This window comes from Magnolia sinica, chromosome 2 (assembly GCF_029962835.1).
Source record: "Magnolia sinica isolate HGM2019 chromosome 2, MsV1, whole genome shotgun sequence".
Taxonomy (NCBI): domain Eukaryota; kingdom Viridiplantae; phylum Streptophyta; class Magnoliopsida; order Magnoliales; family Magnoliaceae; genus Magnolia; species Magnolia sinica.
The window spans coordinates 8,838,371-8,856,769 of NC_080574.1; the positions used below are offsets into that span (position 1 = coordinate 8,838,371).

At 38.1% G+C, this 18,399-nt stretch overlaps 1 protein-coding gene and 1 non-coding gene across 2 annotated transcripts; one reads left to right on the forward strand and one right to left on the reverse strand.

Annotated features, from left to right (window-relative positions):
• Positions 1 to 13,403: 13,403 nt before the first annotated feature.
• Positions 13,404 to 13,510, forward strand: LOC131238307 (small nucleolar RNA R71). Its single transcript, XR_009167710.1, has one exon. It is a non-coding gene; the product is annotated as a small nucleolar RNA R71 (small nucleolar RNA).
• Positions 13,511 to 16,071: 2,561 nt separating this feature from the next.
• Positions 16,072 to 18,008, reverse strand: LOC131233947 (7-deoxyloganetin glucosyltransferase-like). The gene is made up of 2 exons (XM_058230843.1): positions 17,379 to 18,008; positions 16,072 to 17,158 (listed from the first exon to the last, which is right to left on the reverse strand). Exons 1-2 carry the CDS (start codon positions 17,884 to 17,886, stop codon positions 16,224 to 16,226), a joined length of 1,443 nt encoding a protein of 480 aa, XP_058086826.1. The 5' UTR covers positions 17,887 to 18,008; the 3' UTR covers positions 16,072 to 16,223.
• Positions 18,009 to 18,399: the final 391 nt, after the last annotated feature.

Genomic DNA, 18,399 nt, shown 5'->3' on the forward strand with positions numbered 1-18,399 from the left:
TGACCTAGTTATTAATACCATGAGAAAAATGTATACCATCATATTACAATAGTAAGTAGTAAACAAAAGAAAGCAGGGAACTTGTTCCTGTCCTTGTTTTCTTTGATGGGGGTGATTATTGTAAAAGTATCTCCTCTAATTTCTGACAGTTACAAACTCTCCCCCCTATTTTGATCTATTGCAACTACTTCCCCTCAACTTACAGATTTTCCTTGCAGATTAAGTGGGTCTATTATCACCCAGGGGTGTGAACTTGGGCGGGTCAGATCAGCAGGGTCAACCCAAGCCCAGCCCAACTGGAAAATGGGTCTAACTTATGACCCAACCCAACTCAACCCAAAACCCAAACAAGCTTTCCAACCTGAAATCAACTCGAGTTATAGAAATTCAACCCTAAACCCATCTCAGGTTGGTTTGGATTTATCAGTTTGAGGAACCGTCTGTCCATGACTCAATGTTTCGTTACTATAATTATTTAATAAAAAGATAACGATGACAAAGAAAGAAACGTACCTCTTCTGTCTTCTTCTCTTGATGTTGTCGTTGCATACGCAACTTGAGTGTGACAGAGAGACGGATTATATGGTGGGGAGACCAGAAACGAGTAATGGTTGCCTGCTCGGCTACTCCCCAAAGGCCGGATCCTCTGCAAAGTTCAGGTGGGGCCCACTTCGGTTTTTGTATGGTATTCACCCCATTAATAACTCCATTCTTCTTTGAAATAAAATTTATTTGGGGAAGCATTTATTAGCACCAAGTACTCCTTAAATTAAGCAATTAGTTGGAGTTACAACTAGTGTGTGAGTATTTTTTTTTCCTCTCTCTCCGCACACACTAAGGTTGAGCTCTATGGGCCCCACCGTGATGTGTGAAGGACATTCACCCCATCAGTAAGATACAACCATCTATAGTGGGCCATGGGCCTAAAAATTATGCCAATCCATGAATTAGGTGGGCCACATCAAGGATAATAGTTGAGAGTATATATCCACCCATTGAAACCTTGATGATCATTTGTTGGGTCCATTGAGATGTGGTTTAGATATCCAAATCATCTATTGTACGTGCGTGTCCTACTTGGATGAGGGGTGACGCGGAGTTTTAGCCATATGCAAAATTTAGGTGGGTCCTGCCAAGTGCTTTTAAATGTTTTAGGCATGATTTCACACTGTTTTCATATGGAATGGTCCACTTGTGTTCAAAATGAGACTGATTTTTGGGATATCCCATGACCTAGAGGGGACCCACCAAATACACAACATGGATGTCTAACATAGATCAAGATGGGGTCCACAGAGCTCAACCTCATGGGAAATTCCCATACCATAGTTTTTGACATGATATTCTTACTACTCTTGCCATTCATGATCAAATGATATATCTTTTGATTCATGGTACACCTCGTTTGAAAAATATTGTGGTACAGCATATCTATCTTTCTATTTGTAGTATACATCCACTTCCTTCTGATGCGAGTGGTGGCCTGTGCTTCATAATTATCGAGTGGTGGCCTACAACTCGTCACTGATGTCGCACCACGAACATAATGACTAGGAGCTCCATTATTGATTTCCTATTGCTCATCATTATGAACATAGATTCTTTTTAAGGCTGTTGTCCAATGGTTGATCATCGTCTCCAATCCTTGCATAACATACTGATTCTCCCGCCACTGCCAGTGTTAAAGGATTGTTCCCCAGATATTGTCCATAGAATTATTGCTCAAACCATTGTTAAAAGCTATTGAACCAAGGAAAAGCCTAACTCTTATACCAACTATTGTAGGGAAGAGTGTTGAATAACAATGAAGGAGATCATCGTTGTCCTTAAGTAATTAAGGCCTTGAATCTACAAAGATAGCTCTTGAGTCTACAAGAAACAAGAGAGAAAACTCAAGTACTTTTTATTGAATAATGTGTGTACGATTTCTCCTTACATCACTAATAAAGAAAACCCAAACTCTTATTCAAAATTACTCAAAATAACATGACTCTTTTAAAACCTAAATTTTCTAATTCTAACAACTCTTCTAAAACTTGATTTTGTTAAAAATAAAAAGTTTAGATAAAATTTATCAGAATATTCTTGACCTAATTACAAGCAACTTCTAAAAAGATATAAATTTCTAAAACTCCAAAAGATAATGAAAATAGAAATTTCTAAAGTAATATTTTTTTCTCAAAATCATAGTATCATATCAAGGGTGCATGTTTTGGCGAGACATTGATCAGTGTGTAAGGCTAGTTATCCCCAAAAGCATCATTACATAAAGATTAATAGGTTGTGCATTTTGTAATGATGCCTTGATTAAAAGTTATGGCTAATTTACTGTCCACACTTTAAATAACAATTTCTTTCTATCTGGAATAAATTTCTTCAAATAAAAAACACATGAGCCCAATTACAACATGCACTGCTTAAGAATAAGCCTGCATACGACGAACTAATTCTACTTTTATTTGAGCTATTTTTGGTCCAACCATTCAAAGAATGCATATGTGACGTCTCCTACATCAAATATCTGACACCATACGATCACTTTAATCCTACTTTCAACCTTGCAGCTGAAAACCGCCGTAAAATGGATCATGTCAGGGCCACACGTGGATCCGTTGTCACGAATGAGTTGAGGCCAGTGAGACCGATGACTCAGGCTGTTGCAGTCAGAAGGCAATTACCCTCTTCTCTTCTCTCCTCTTTCCACTGATAAGATATGCCAGGACTACCATAGGAGATTCATACCGTACACATGCCTCCATGACCCAATACATCTGAGATCCGAACCATGCATCAGGTGAGAGGAAACGTGAATGTGCCATCTGAAACATCAGGCTGGGGCACTTGTCACGCGGAACAAGCTTTTTCTTCCTTTCCATTTCAATGGATGAATGAAAATGAATTTTCGAGCCAAGGGTAGTATGCTTACGTCGGTCCCACGTGATAATTGACCCAGATTGCACGCTTGTGCCGCCTGACACGTGCGTAGAGTGCAAACGTCCTATTCAAGTCCTTGCCGATGGCAATGACTTTTTAACCTTTGTCAGCCACAGGGTCTTACGACTCTTGTCGTTGATACTCGTTTTTTGTTTTACTGAGTATTTGGGGGTACGTCCCCATCTTTCCCAAGAAATTTCCGCCCATCATGAAGATTACCATTCTTGAAATTCAGGCTAATCAGCTCATTAGATGGGCCACACATGGATATAAGTTGGACAGGCAGTTCTCCATTGATTACAACAATGGTGTAGCCTACCTGGCGTGAAGAAAGGTCTGAATTTTTGTTCAGGTGATATTCATGGTGGGTCCACCGTTTATAAGGTACAGATTTTTTACACAAGTGCGTGTTGGCAGGAAAGATGGTATGGCAGCGTAAGTTGCGGTGCTTTGGCCATATGTGATCAATTACGGTTGGCCTGGGAAGATATTGCCTGGAAGAATGGGCCTGTTTGGGAACGCGGATTTGGAACCCTGGATTTGAAATCCTCCTATTGTTTTGGGCACTCTAGACTTGGAATCAACTTTAATTCAAAGCTAACTATGCATGGTATGTTTTTAGGGGTTAAATTTAATTACTAAATCAACTTTAATATCTCTAATTGGTGAATGTATGTAATGTTTAATACAATAGTTGCAATAAGCCTGCTGAAGTATATGCTTTGCTCGAAAATGAAAAAATTACAAGTCTTGGATGGGCCACAAGCACAAAATCATGTCCGAGTGATTAACCAACGATTTTTAACCATTGATTTACATGGACAATGTTTGGACAGTGCTAATCATCATATTAAAGTAATTATAGTGATGTAACTGATAATCTAATTGTTTTGGGACGTCATTAGTGGGCCATATGCCCAATAGAATAAAAGTACGGTGACATATATGTTACAGATGCAACTCTAGAAAGAATTTTAGATGTAATCCAAGCTCTCACCTGGATTTCAAACCCCTATTTAAGGGGATTTGAAACCCCAAAGTACTTTATGGGGGCCGAACAACTGGGTATTTAAAATCCCCTCAAATCCTCCCCAAATCTATGGTGGCAAACTACCCTTTATATCAATGGAACTGACGGCCAAACCCGTGCCGGTGGACTGGTGGACCCCATTATGGACGGGCCATGGCCATTAAAACCAGGGCTGGCAATGGGCCGGCTGGTCAGTCGATCGGCTCCCAAGCTTGACCTGCTTCGAGCTGGACTTCAGCTGGCACATTTAGTCTGAGAGCAGGCCTATGCCAAAAAGTGTAGCTATTTATTAATTGGGGCAGCCTTGTGTTATATAAAAAAAGCCATTAAGCTAATCCCAGTCCAGACAGCCCCTACCCAACCCATTTATGGTTTCCAATGTATATTTTAAAGTTTTAGATTTTATTTTCTATTGTATTTTTTAAATATTTATTAACTAAGTTAAATAATTAATTAATAACAATTAACATTCTCTTAGATATCTAGATGATTATTAATAGCAATTAATAATTGTTTAGTTTAGATGGATGCGCCACGCCATAGGAAATAAATGAAATACGACAGCTACTATTAGTTTAATGTAGGCTCATTGTGGTGTTTATAAGCCATCCAGTACGTTAATCTACCGTCTCACATCAGGATGATAGGATTACCAAAAAATCTCAGTATTCTAAAAACTCACGTGGGCCATACAATGTGAGCGTAGGGTGTTTTTGTATAATTTTAAATTGAGTGAATGCTGAATCGCTAATTTTTGGGATCAAAGCCAAACGAGGGTTGGTGAATCTGATGGACCGAGTGGATCTCATACACTTTAAATAGTTTCCCTACGTTAGAGAAAGTTATCCGTGGGACCTGGGTACATGCCGGATGTACGCGAACATTTTCCTTTCCAAACCCAGCGTATTGAAAGAACGGGCTTGTTCATTGACAAGCTAGTCTATGAAAAGGACTGCACCAGCATGTAATAGTCAGGCAGGTGGGCGCCTATTGGCAACCCAGATACATCCAGTACATCAGGTTCATGGCCTCGTGCTCACCCTGGAATCCCTAGGCTTCGGTATGTGTCTTATATCCACACCGTCCATCCATTTCACCAGCTCTTTTGAGGGCATGAGCCCAAAATTTCAGCAGATCCAAATTTCAGGTGGACCACACAACAGGAAAAAATGGTGATTGACTATTAAAAGCTTTTGTGGACTACAAAAGTTTTGTGTCAAGCTGATATTTGTGTTTTCCCTTCATCCTGTGTGACCTTATAGATGGGTTGGATGGAAAACAATCATTATGGTGGGCCTTAGGAATTTTTCCTGTGGCGTGGCCCACCTGAGATTTGTATATGCTGCACTTTTGAGCCCATTCCCTCAGAAGAGCTGGCAAAACAGATGGGTATATGGCATGGAATAAGACATATACGTCACAGTGGCCCCACAGTTAGGAATCTACTGAAGCCGTGTCCTATCATAGGATAGAGTTAGGATGGGACATCCAATGTTAGTTCAGTGCGTGGCCTACAATGACATGTATATGCCATCCAATCGGTTCATTTGATATAAATCACTGGGCAGATGAGACTTTCGAAAAATACAATGTCCTGAAATTTTGGTGGTCACACAAGCTAAATTAAGAGGTTTTAGGTATGATTTTACACAGTTTCGAATGGTGATGCACACCCAAGTTTTGGACGGGTCCTGGCCAAACGTTAGGTGGCTTAGCTAATGGATTGTGTGGAGCTTATGCACATGAAGATATTCATCACGGAAGTTTTGAGCACCCTGACTTCCGAGTCAAGGACGTAGTTTCCCTTCTAGAATTTTAGGTTTGCGCGGGTAAAGTCACACCTAGAATTAAAAAGTATGTTTGTGGAAAGGTTTGGTTCGGTCGAATAAAAAGGTGGGTGGTACGTTCCGTCTACAGTAAAAAATTATCCTGTAAAAATAAAAATACCCTTACTTTTTTCGGATGCTTTATCCTAAAAATCAGAAATATTTTTATCCAAAACTCTCTCTCCGTACTTTAAAATTTTACTTTAGTAACCATATGCAAAACAAACTAAGTAATAAAAACTAAACTGATGATTTGATTTTTGGATTTTTGAATGGATGTAATTCAATTGAATAAAAAACACCCAAGCTTCAAAGTTTCACACATAGATTAATGTTCCAAAATCATGATGACTTGGATAACACAACTAGGATCTGAGCACTATGGTCAGCCTAATCGGAAAATAAAACACTTTAAATATTTTAATAAATGATATAAAAGATTAGAAAATAATAGATTTGCACCATTGACATATATTCTCAAGCGCCAGTGATTTTAAGTATTCAATATCTATAGGATAATGAATATCAAAGAAATATAACAGGTTGAGAACATCTCCTATCTAGGAAATCTGATTAATCTAGGGTAAGCCTATCCATCAATGTAAATCTCATATGATGGAAACATATGGATCTTACAAGAGGATAAAAACAAAACCTAAATAATAGATAATATGCATACACCATTCTTCTCATCATTAAAACAATCAATCATCATAACTTAAAAAAATATTAAACCCATGTGCTTCCCTTCTAGCTTGGGCTAGAGGGAACTTAGAAAAACATAATTAAATTGCAGAAATAAAAAGCAACAAGAAAGAAAGAAGAAAAATTGCAAATGAAAAAGATCTAAAAGGAAAAAAACAACTTATAAAACTTTAATAAAACTAAAAACTCTTTAAAAAACCCTAAATATTGCTCTTAAATGCTTCTAATGATGTTTAAGAATGCCCTAGGAGGCCCTATTTATAAGTAGGGAACTCCAATTTTCGTACAAAGTTGAAAACCCTAGAAAACGCTTTAAATATACGTATTTTCCCAAAATAGACTTCTCGCTGCATAGTTCATTTAAAACAGACTTTCTACTGCGCAGTTTTTCAAAATAAACTTCACAGCTTCATAATACACTTTTTTTAGGACGATTTCAGGATTCTTCACTTCGAATCTTCGATTCTCTTCATTCCTCGCTTGGTTTTCTTAGATCTTTGGCATGTGACTTCTTCAATCTTGATCTCCTAAGATCCATCCCTTACCTTGGTGATTTTTTTGCATCAAATTCTTACTTTTTAACATCTTTTTTCAATCCAAGCTCTTAAATTCACCTTGCAACACATACATGAATAAAATAGAATATTAAGATGATTTATATTCATAAAACCAAGATATAAATGGGAAAAATTATGCAATATTTGAGTCTCAACACACCCCCCAACCAGCATTTTGCTAGTCCCGAGCAAAATAAGCGAAGAAAAATAAAAATTAATTCTAGAAACAAAATTAAAATGAAAACAAAATTCTAACTACACCACTTTCGCAAGTAATCTCGATTGCATTTAGCATATGCAACAAGCCTTTAAACCCCTAGGTTTCCCCTAGTGGACGAGTTATAGTCTCGTGAGGGTTTCCAGAAATGTTACCCACAAACATTGAAAATAAGAAAAATATTTCAACACTATAAAATTTATACAATTATGCCTCCATTAATCATATGAATTCCAAAACAAAACAATACTTACCCTAGATATGAAGTTAGCTAGAATCTTAATTTTTTAATCCATTACATCCTTGAGTTCAGAGACCTAATCAAAATTTAGAATAGTTATGATCTAATATCCTTAGGTGCTTCGTGACACTAGTCTAACTTTGAGAAATATGCATGTTCCCTATCCTAACTCCTTTCAATCATCCCAAGAATATGAAATCTCTAGTTATCTCATTTTCTTCATATTATTTCTTCTTTTATCATTATATCCTCATTATTATAGACCACCCTTAGATGAAGATTCCCACTGGGTTTGCTTCATAATATAAGGTATCGTACTTGTAGTGGTAATAGTAATGGATACTTATGTATCATTACTCCAGATTACTGACACGATTATTATGGTCATTGCATTCATGCTCTATAATAAAAAAAAAAATTTCCATCAATTTTTTTCCTTCAATATTCTCTCTTTTAAGCATATATCAATAGTACTAGTTCATTCAATCTTGTTTGAATCAAAAGTTGTTATTTTAGTTCACATATCATATTCCTCACTTAGTTAGCTAGGGTGTATTGTGAATTCAGTACATCAAATTACAACTCACTTTAAACTAGTGATTAGATAATTGAACTCAAGTTTATAATTTTCAGTTGTCAGATTTCTGACTACTATCAACCTAGATTAGGTATTAAATTTGCCTTTGGAATTCGCAAAATATCATGTTCACATTCTTGTCTATAAGAATATTATTTTGAAAGTGTTGAAATTTTTTATATATATTTTTTCATAAACCTAAAAAAAAAATAAACTTAAACCTAACTGAAACCTAAAAATAATAAAAATAATAATAAAATAAACTGAAACTCCCAAAAAAAAAAAAAAAAAAAAAACTTACACATGGATGACTATCCACACACCCCAACCTAAAATCTACATTGTCCCCAATGTAATGATAATGTAATGTAGAGAACAATAAAAATAAAAGAAATGGTGGATAGTACCTGCCATGAAAAACTCACCTGCTATGTGACACTAAAAAAATTGAATATGATACAAATCCTACACAAATGCTCCGTCAGACCAGGAGCATCATTCTGAATATTCTGGCTCATGAAGAGGGACGGACTCCTCTCCTAAATGAAAGTTTTCCACATAAGGCTTCAATCTCTGACCATTAACCTTGTACACATTGCCATTACGTGGATTCTCAATTTCAACAGCCCCATGAGTATAAACATTCTTCACAATGAAGGGGCCTGTCCATCTTGATCTTAACTTTCCCGGAAAGAACTGGAGACGGGAATTGTACAATAGGACCTTTTGCTGAGGTTCAAAATTCTTCCTCAGGATATTTTTGTCATGAAAAGCTTTGGTCCTCTCTTTGTAGATTTTAGAATTTTCATAGGAGTCTCTCCTCAACTCCTCTAATTCATTTAACTCTAATTTCCTTTGTCCACTTGCTTGATCCATATCAAAGTTTAATTTTTTTATTGCCCAGTAGGCTTTATGTTCCAATTCCACAGGCAAGTGGCAAGCCTTCCCATACACCAATCTGTATGGAGACATTCCAATCGGGGTCTTATAAGCAGTCCTATAAGCCCATAAAGCGTCGGATAGTCTGAGGGACCAATCCTTCCTATCTGGCCTTATAGTTTTCTCTAAAATATGTTTGATTTCCCGATTAGAAATCTCAGCTTGCCCACTCGTTTGTGGGTGGTATGGGGTGCTCACTTTATGCTTGATGCCATATTTCTTCATCAAAGCCTCAAATGTTCTATTGCAAAGGTGAGACCCGCCATCACTAATGATGGCCTTTGGAGTTCCAAATCTAGCAAAAATATTTTTCTTGAGGAATCGTATGACCACTTTGTTGTCATTGGTCCTACTTGGAACTGCCTCAATCCACTTTGAAACATAGTCCACACCAACCAATATATAAAGAAATCCAAAAGAAGATGGAAATGGACCCATAAAATCAATACCCCAACAATCAAAAATCTCCAATGGTAAAATTGGGGATAAAGGCATCATGTTGCGCCGGGACACTCTTCCCAACCTTTGACATCTATCACAAGCAACACAGAAAGCATGGGTGTCTTTAAACATGGTGGGCCAGTAAAAACCACATTGCAGGATTTTTGCAGTAGTTTTCTTAGCAGAAAAATGGCCACCACATGCTTCCATGTGACAAAAAGAAATAACACTTCGAACTTCATCCTCTGGGACACAACGTCTAAAAATTTGATCAGTCCCATATTTATATAAATACGGGTCATCCCAGAAGAAGTTCCTAACCTCGGTTTCAAAACGCTTCCTATCTTGTAACTTCCAATGATATGGCATTTTTCCCGTTACAAGATAGTTCACTATATCCGCATACCAAGGTAATTTAGAGATCGCAAATAATTGTTCATCAGGGAAAGTGTCCTGGATATGCATTTCCTCAGTGGAATCATCTAACACCAATCTAGAAAGGTGATCGGCCACTACGTTTTCTACTCCTTTCTTATCTTTTATCTCTAATTCAAATTCTTGGAGTAGGAGGATCCATCTCAAAAGTCTTGGCTTTGCATCCTTCTTAGATAACAAATATTTCAAAGCCGAGTGGTCCGTGAAAATGACCACTTTGGATCCCAGTAAGTAGGACCTAAACTTATCCAAAGCAAAAACTACTGCAAGTAACTCTTTTTCAGTTGTTGAGTAGTTCACTTGGGCTGAGTTTAGAGTTCTACTCGCATAATGAATAACATAGGGCCGTTTATCTTTCTTTTGGCCCAAAACAGCCCTTATGGTATAATCACTTGCATTGCATATTAGTTTAAAAGGAAGTGTCCAATCTGGTGGATGCATGATAGGTGCAGTGGTAAAGGATGATTTAATTTTATTAAAAGCACTTGCACACTCATCTATCTACTTAAATGAAACATCCTTTTGAAGAAGATTAATCAAGGGTCTAATAATGACACTAAAGTCCTTGATGAATCTTGTATAAAAACCAGTATGCCTTATAAGTGATCTAATATCTCTAACAGTTCGGGGGATAGGTAGATTAGCTATAATGTCGAGTTTTGAGCGATCTACCTCGATTCCATTTTTGGAGATAACATGGCCCAAAACAATTCCCTTTTGAACCATGAAATGACATTTCTCCCAATTTAAGACAAGGTGTTTCTCTTCACACCTAGACAAGACAAGAGATAAATTGTTGAGGCATTCCTCAAAACTACTCCCAAATACAGAGAAGTCGTCCATGAAAACCTCAAGAAACTTCCCAACCATATTTGAAAAAATACTTAACATACACCGTTGGAAAGTTGTTGGGGCATTACACAATCCAAATGGCATCCGTTTGAAAGCAAACGTGCCAAATGGACAAGTGAACGTGGTTTTCTCTTGGTCTTCAAGGGCTATCTCTATTTGGTTATATCCAGAATATCCATCAAGAAAACTATAAAAGGAGTGACCTGCTACCCTCTCTAAAACTTGATCAATGAATGGTAGAGGGAAATGGTCCTTCTTTGTGACCTGGTTCAATTTTCTATAGTCAATGCAAACACGCCAACCAGTGGTGACACGTGTTGGTATGAGTTCATTATTAGAATTCTGCATAATAGTTATTCCAGATTTCTTTGGGACTACTTGAGTTGGACTCACCCAAACACTATCGGATATTGGGTAGATGATTCCCACATCCAATAATTTGATCACCTCATTTTTTACAACTTCCATCATGTTTGGATTGAGACGCCTTTGAGGTTGTCTAATTGGTTTGGCGTCCTCATCGAGGTGGATCCGATGGGTGCATATGGAAGGGCTTATACCCTTGATGTCAGAAATGGTCCAGCCCAAGGCTCCTTTGTGGTCCCTTAGAACTTTCAACAATTTAATCTCTTGATCCTTCTCTAAAAATGAAGAGATCACCACAGGATAAGTTTTATTTTCACCTAAGTATACATACTTAAGCTCATTTGGTAGTGGTTTTAAATCAAGCTTTGGAACATTGGTTGGTGATGGCAGAGGTTGCGAGTCCTCGATAGATAGGATTTGAGTGCGCGGTCTCCATTGGTACATACCAATGTCCTGGGTGGTAGTGCTCTCATTATCATTAGAAATTTCAGCAAGCACTTTTTCTAAATCAGAATTTTTCAAGTCTCTAATGACTTGAATCAATTCCTCAGTCAGACTAGGTTCCAATTCCTCTTCTTCTATCAAGCAGTCCATGAAATTCAGCTCATGGATCTCATTATTATCAATGGGCTGCTTACATAGATTGAAAATATTTAGCTCTAGAGTCATGTTACCAAAAGACAAGTTCATCATTCCATTCCTGCAATTTATGATTGCATTTGAAGTTGCTAGGAATGGGCGGCCTAAAATGATGGGAACTTGAGCGCTAGCATTTATACATGGTTCAGTGTCTAGTACAATAAAATTCACGGGGAAGTAGAATTTCTCCACTTGGACTAGCACGTCCTCTAAAATTCCCCTTGGTACCTTAATAGAGCGGTCAGCGAGTTGGAGTGTAATCGTGGTTGGTTTAAGCTCGCCTAACCCCATTTGTTTGTAAACCGAATAAGGTACTAAGTTGACACTTGCACCCAAATCTAACAAAGCATGTTCAATTTGAAAATTCCCAATAATACAAGGAATAGTGGGACTTCCCGGGTCTTTGTATTTGGGTACAACCCTTTGTTGAATTATAGCACTCACTTTCTCAGTAAGGAAGGCCTTTTTGTGCACATTTAATTTCCTTTTTACAGTGCACAAATCCTTGAGATATTTAGCATATGATGGAATTTGTCTAATGGCATCAAGTAGAGGAATATTGACAGTAACCTTTTGGAGCACATCCAACACCTCTTGATATTTCATGGGGACAGTTGGATTCCGAAGTCTAGATGGGAACGGAACTGGAGGCTCATATGACTTAGTCTCTTTATCCTTTCTTTGTTGTGGCTCTTGAACCATAGTCGGTTCATCATTTGCTTGAGACAGTGGCTCATCCTCTGGTATTTCTACCTGTTGCATTATCTTGTTATCGACCTCTTTTCCACTTCTCAAGGTAATGATGGCCTTAGCTTGTTCATGATGTAGCTCACTTGAATTTGAGTCTCCAATGAAATGTGTGTTTCTAGGGTTTGGCACAGGTTGAGAAGGAAGGGTGCCTTTTTCCCTAGCATTTAGTTGAGTCTCAATCCTAGCCACAACTGTCTTTAATTCCTGATTTGATTGGATTAGAGACTGATTCATTTGAGCTTGAGAGTTCATAAATGTGGTCAATGCATCTTCCACAGATGATCGCTTTGGCGGGGCACATATGGTGCATTATTAGGTGCCCCAAAGAAGTTATTTTGTGGAGGCATTTGAGGTGCATTGGGCACATTAATTTGTAGTCCATTCCTCCGACTAAGATTAGGATGGTTACGCCAATTTGGATTGTACGTGTTTCCCAATGGTTGCATAACTGACCTTTGGTAATTATTTATAGCATTTGCTTGATCATGCTCATGCGTGATATTTTGTACAACTGAGATTATTGGACAATCCTTTGTGTCATGGTCTGTACCACCACAAATGCTACAAAAATTACCTAAGGAAGTGTTTGCTTTAACCATATCAATCTTCCTAATTTCCAAAGCTTCGACCTTTCTAGCCAATGTGAATTTTGCATTAAGGTCGTCTTCCTCTCTTAGGACATACATTCCCGCTTTCTCTCTAGGAATGGGTCTAGTTTGGTCTGATTTAGCAGAGACATCCCATGTCTGAGTATTCTCTGCTAACATATCTAGAAAATCCCAAGCCTCATTATGATCTTTGTCAAGAAAGGTTCCACCACACATCATCTCTATGAACTGACGGGTATCCATGGTGAGCCCCTTTCGGAAAGCATCAATCACGTGCCATGGTTCATAACCATGATGTGGACAAGTAATTAGAATGTCTTTGAAGCGCTCCCAAGCTTGAAAAAATAGTTCATTCCCCTTTTGGGAGAATGACATGATTTCTTGTTTTAGTGCATTTGTTTTGTGCTCGGGAAAGAACTTTTTCAAAAACTCTCTACTTAAGGCTTGCCATGAAGTGATGGTATTAGGTCTTAGAGAGTTGAGCCATGCTTTGGCCCGATCCTTTAGAGAAAATGAGAATAACCTAAGCTTAAGTACATCCCTATTGCCATTGTTTACTTGTAACGTTGCAATTACTTCCTCAAAGTCCTTGAGGTGCAAGTAGGGGCTTTCAGAATCTAAGCCATGAAATTTAGGAATCAATTGAATCACACCTGGTTTAAAATCAATGTTCCCTGTGTGAGCAGGGAACACTATACAAGATGGTAAAGTTGATCTCTCAGGGTGTAAATGTTCACGTAAAGTCCGTGGTTGGTTTAACACATTCCTATGAACTTCATTTTCATCCTCAAGAGGAGGATTATTTTGATTTATAGTTGGATTTGGCAGATTTGGATTTGGATTATCAATTGGGTCTGCCATGGAATCCAAGTGATATTGAGTGCCTCTTCTAAGTGAATGATCAAGGCCTGGAACTAGTCCCCCTTCAGAGGAGAGTCGATTGTTTTGATCCCTACTCCAACGGGACATAAACCATCCACACCACACAACAAATACCACTAATTCAAATCGCAAGTATGATACTTAAAATAAAAATAAAAACTTAAATCAACAACCCAGGCGGCAGAGCCGACCATGAGGGTTCAGTCCACAAAGCAAAATAAATCAACAACCCAGGCGGCAGAGCCGACCATGAGGGTTCAATCCACAAAGCAAAATAAAAAAATAAATAAATAAATAAAAGTAAAACTAATGCAGAAATTAAACTATGCTAATATGGAAAATAGATTCAGTGGATGATCTTTGTGATCAAACAGCAACTATAGGACAACCATAGCACTTGGGTGATAAAATCCCAAGCAGGGCAACCTTATGTCATAGTTAGTGCTTGAAAGTCCCAATCGAATTTATTTTCAAAGAAAAAGAAAATAAGAAAAAAATAAAAATAAAAAAATAAAAAAATCTATGGAAAATCCGGTCAGTTAGAAGAAAACTTACCTTGGCTATCTTGCACAGATCCGATCTATCTCGGTCTCTCCCCAACAACGGCGCCAAAACTTGATTGCTTCCTCCAAGTGCAGAGGTTCATAAGTAATATCCCGTGAATACAGGGTCGATCCTACAGGAGATGAATTGCGAGAAGGAAAAATCAAATGCAAAACAAAATAAGTAATAAAAACTAAACTGATGATTTGATTTTTGGATTTTTGAATGGATGTAATTCAATTGAATAAAAAACACCCAAGCTTCAAAGTTCCACACATAAATTAATGTTCCAAAATCATGATGACTTGGATAACACAACTAGGATCCGAGCACTATGGTCACCTAATCGGAAAATAAAACACTTTAAATATTTTAATAAATGATATAAAAGATTAGAAAATAATAGATTTGCACCATTGACATATATTCTCAAGCGCCAGTGATTTTAAGTATTCAATATCTATAGGATAATGAATATCAAAGAAATATAACAGGTTGAGAACATCTCCTATCTAAGAAATCTGATTAATCTAGGGTAAGCCTATCCATCAATGTAAATCTCATATGATGGAAACATATGGATCTTACAAGAGGATAAAAACAAAACCTAAATAATAGATAATATGCATACACCATTATTCTCATCATTAAAACAATCAATCATCATAATTTAAAGAAATATTAAACCCATGTGCTTCCCTTCTAGCTTGGGCTAGAGGGAACTTAGAAAAACATAATTAAATTGCAGAAATAAAAAGCAACAAGAAAGAAAGAAGAAAAATTGCAAATAGAAAAGATCTAAAAGGAAAGAAACAACTTATAAAGCTTTAATAAAACTAAAAACCCTTTAAAAAACCCTAAATATTGCTCTTTAATGCTTTTAATGATGCTTTAGAATGCCCTAGGAGGCCCTATTTATAAGTAGGGAACTCCAAACTTCGTACAAAGTTGAAAACCCTAGAAAACGCCTCAAATATACGTATTTTTCCAAAATAGACTTCTCGCTGCATAGTTCGTTTAAAACAGACTTTCTGCTACGCAGTTTTCCAAAATAAACTTCACAACTTCAAAATACACTTTTTTAGGACGATTTCAAGATTCTTCACTTCAAATTTTCGATTCTCTTCATTCCTCGCTTGGTTTTCTTGGATCTTTGGCATGTGAATTCTTCAATCTTGATCTCCTAAGATCCATCCATTGCCTTGGTGAATTTGAGCATCAAATTCTTACTTTTTAACACCTTTTTCAATCCAAGCTTTTAAATTCACCTTGCAACACATACATGAGTAAAATAGAATATTAAGATGATTTATGTTCATAAAACCAAGATATAAATGGCGAAAATTATGCAATATTTGAGTCTTAACATTTATCCTAAAAATCAAGAGTATTTTTATTCAAAACTCTCTTTCTATACTTTTAAATTTTACTTCAGTAACAATATGTTTTCAGTCATAAAAAAAAAAAAGCATCAAAAGGGAAGTCTACAGTACTAATTTTTTCTCGTGGAAAGTGAAAACCTTTGATCCTTACGTGAATTTGGGATGCATAATCTCATACAAGTATTTTGAAAACAACGACAATAACATGCTATGCATCAGCACACGCCACATGCTCTAAAGTCCCACGCATATTTCAAAGAAGAAGAAATCATGCCGTAAGGGTCCATGATCGACGGTCATCAGCGGTTATCAAGAAGAATTTCATTGACCAATTTGTCCAAATTCTCGTACGAAGAGCCTCCCGGTTGTGTAGCATTCTCAGCACGCTCCTTCCACTCCATGACCTTTTTCTTCATCTCCTTCCCCTTCTCTCCTTCCATCAATTCCCTAACCAATGCTTCCACTTTATCTCCTTTCACGTTATCATCAATCTCCATTCCGATCCTCCACTCGGTGCAGTTGAACCGGCAATTCATCTGTTGCTCAGCAAAGAATGGCCAGCATATCATGGGCACCCCATTGCATATGCTTTCGATAGTCGAATTCCAACCACAATGAGTTAGGAACCCTCCTACTGAAGGGTGTGCAAGAACTTGCTCTTGAGCACACCATCCTGCCAGCAGGCACCTCCCTTTAGTCTCCTCAATGAAGTCCTCTGGCAAAATTGCCAATTCACCCATCACAAGATCTGGCCGAATGATCCACAAGAATGGAATCTTGCTATTCGCAAGTCCCCAAGCAAACTCCCTTATCTGGTACGCCGTCATCACCGCAATGCTCCCAAAATTCACATAAAGGACTGATCTGGGCTCCTTCGTGTCCAGCCATTCTAGACAACTAGTATCTACTTTCCACAAATTCGATCCGATCGACTTGGATGGGCTTTGGGATATCTGGTGACTAAGTAGCAGTAAAGGACCTATAGTATAGGTCTGAAATGAGAACTTGGATCTGATCGCATCAAGAACGCTGCCTTCCAAATCCTCGAACGTGTTGAGGATTACACCCTTAGCCCTAGCTGCATTCGTCACATTTTCTAAGTCATAATTTAGCATGATATCATCGCGATTTGTCGTTCTAATGTAACTTGGCAATTCCCTTAGTGTAATATCTTTCAGCCCTGGAATCCAATCGATTCGAGTGTCGAGATATCCATTAGTAAAGTAACTCTCATCTGCCAAACACACAAAAATGGTCAGAATCTATTTAAAGAAAACATACCGGACATGTTATGACGTTGTATCATATTCAATCGTTATTTCAATCCCTGGCATTCATAGAGAGATTCTTGCTTAGAACTGAATGATTGCAATTTACTCCACTTTGGCAGCCAAACACGGCCTTAAATTGCAACATGCATCATCATCAACAAAGGAAGGATACTGGTTATGTACCTTTCAATGGTATATAGCCTCTTTCGATGAGCTCGCTGTAATGAAGGTAGCCCATTAAACCGCACGCGCTCTGTGTAAAGAAAACATATTCAGGGATGCCCAGCTCTTCAGCTGCCTGTAGAGTAAAGCTCATGACACCGTCAGAAATGATGCAGGTGACAGGGGGCATGTTCAGCGTGGCGTTGATCTTCTTCAAGAGATTGAGGAATGGAGGGTGGCAATTCTTCCTAATGGAATAGCATAGGGTTGGGAGGTCTTGTGTGCGGTCCTGATCGAGCAGTGGTAAGCCATCGGGTATGGTCTCGAATCGGAAATCATCAAAGCCCTTGACGGAGTCTGGACCTCTAGACCTCACCAGGCGCTGGTGGTTGAACTCGGTATTGACAAAGGTGATGTAAAAGCCTCTAAAATGGAGGAGCTTGGCTAGTTGTAGGATGGGGTTGATGTGGCCTTGGGCTGGGTATGGTATGCATACCACATGAGGTTTCCGGGCTCCTAAAGAACGCATGATTGGTTTATTACAAGGAGAGAAAAAAAGGGAGGCTGCTGGTGAACTCTTGCAACCCAGGCTGGTCTATATATAATAAGGGATAGCTGTAAACACCGTACCAATATTGCAATTACCTCCCTCCGTTAGAGATGTTAAAAGAAATTTGTACTGGATGACAGCAATATCCACGTCTTGAGCAGTTCGCTTGGCTTATATGTGGGTCCCATCCTTACGTATAAAGCATATCGAACCCATCCAGCAGAGTCACTGCATATATATATATCAGATGCTCAAAATCAGGCCTATCTAATTATTATATGGGCCGCCTGATGATTAGATCAGCCTGATTCTTAGAGTGTCCAATCTTCATGGTGAAGTGACCATGCTTAACTGGTTGGATGGCATACAGACACAGCGTTGGGCCCATACATCTACAACTAGTTCGGTGGAAACGGATTGGCTACTCCCCCTGCCACCTGCCGATGGCTGGGGGTCTGTGCTCTGTGGGCCCCACCATTATGTATGTGTTTC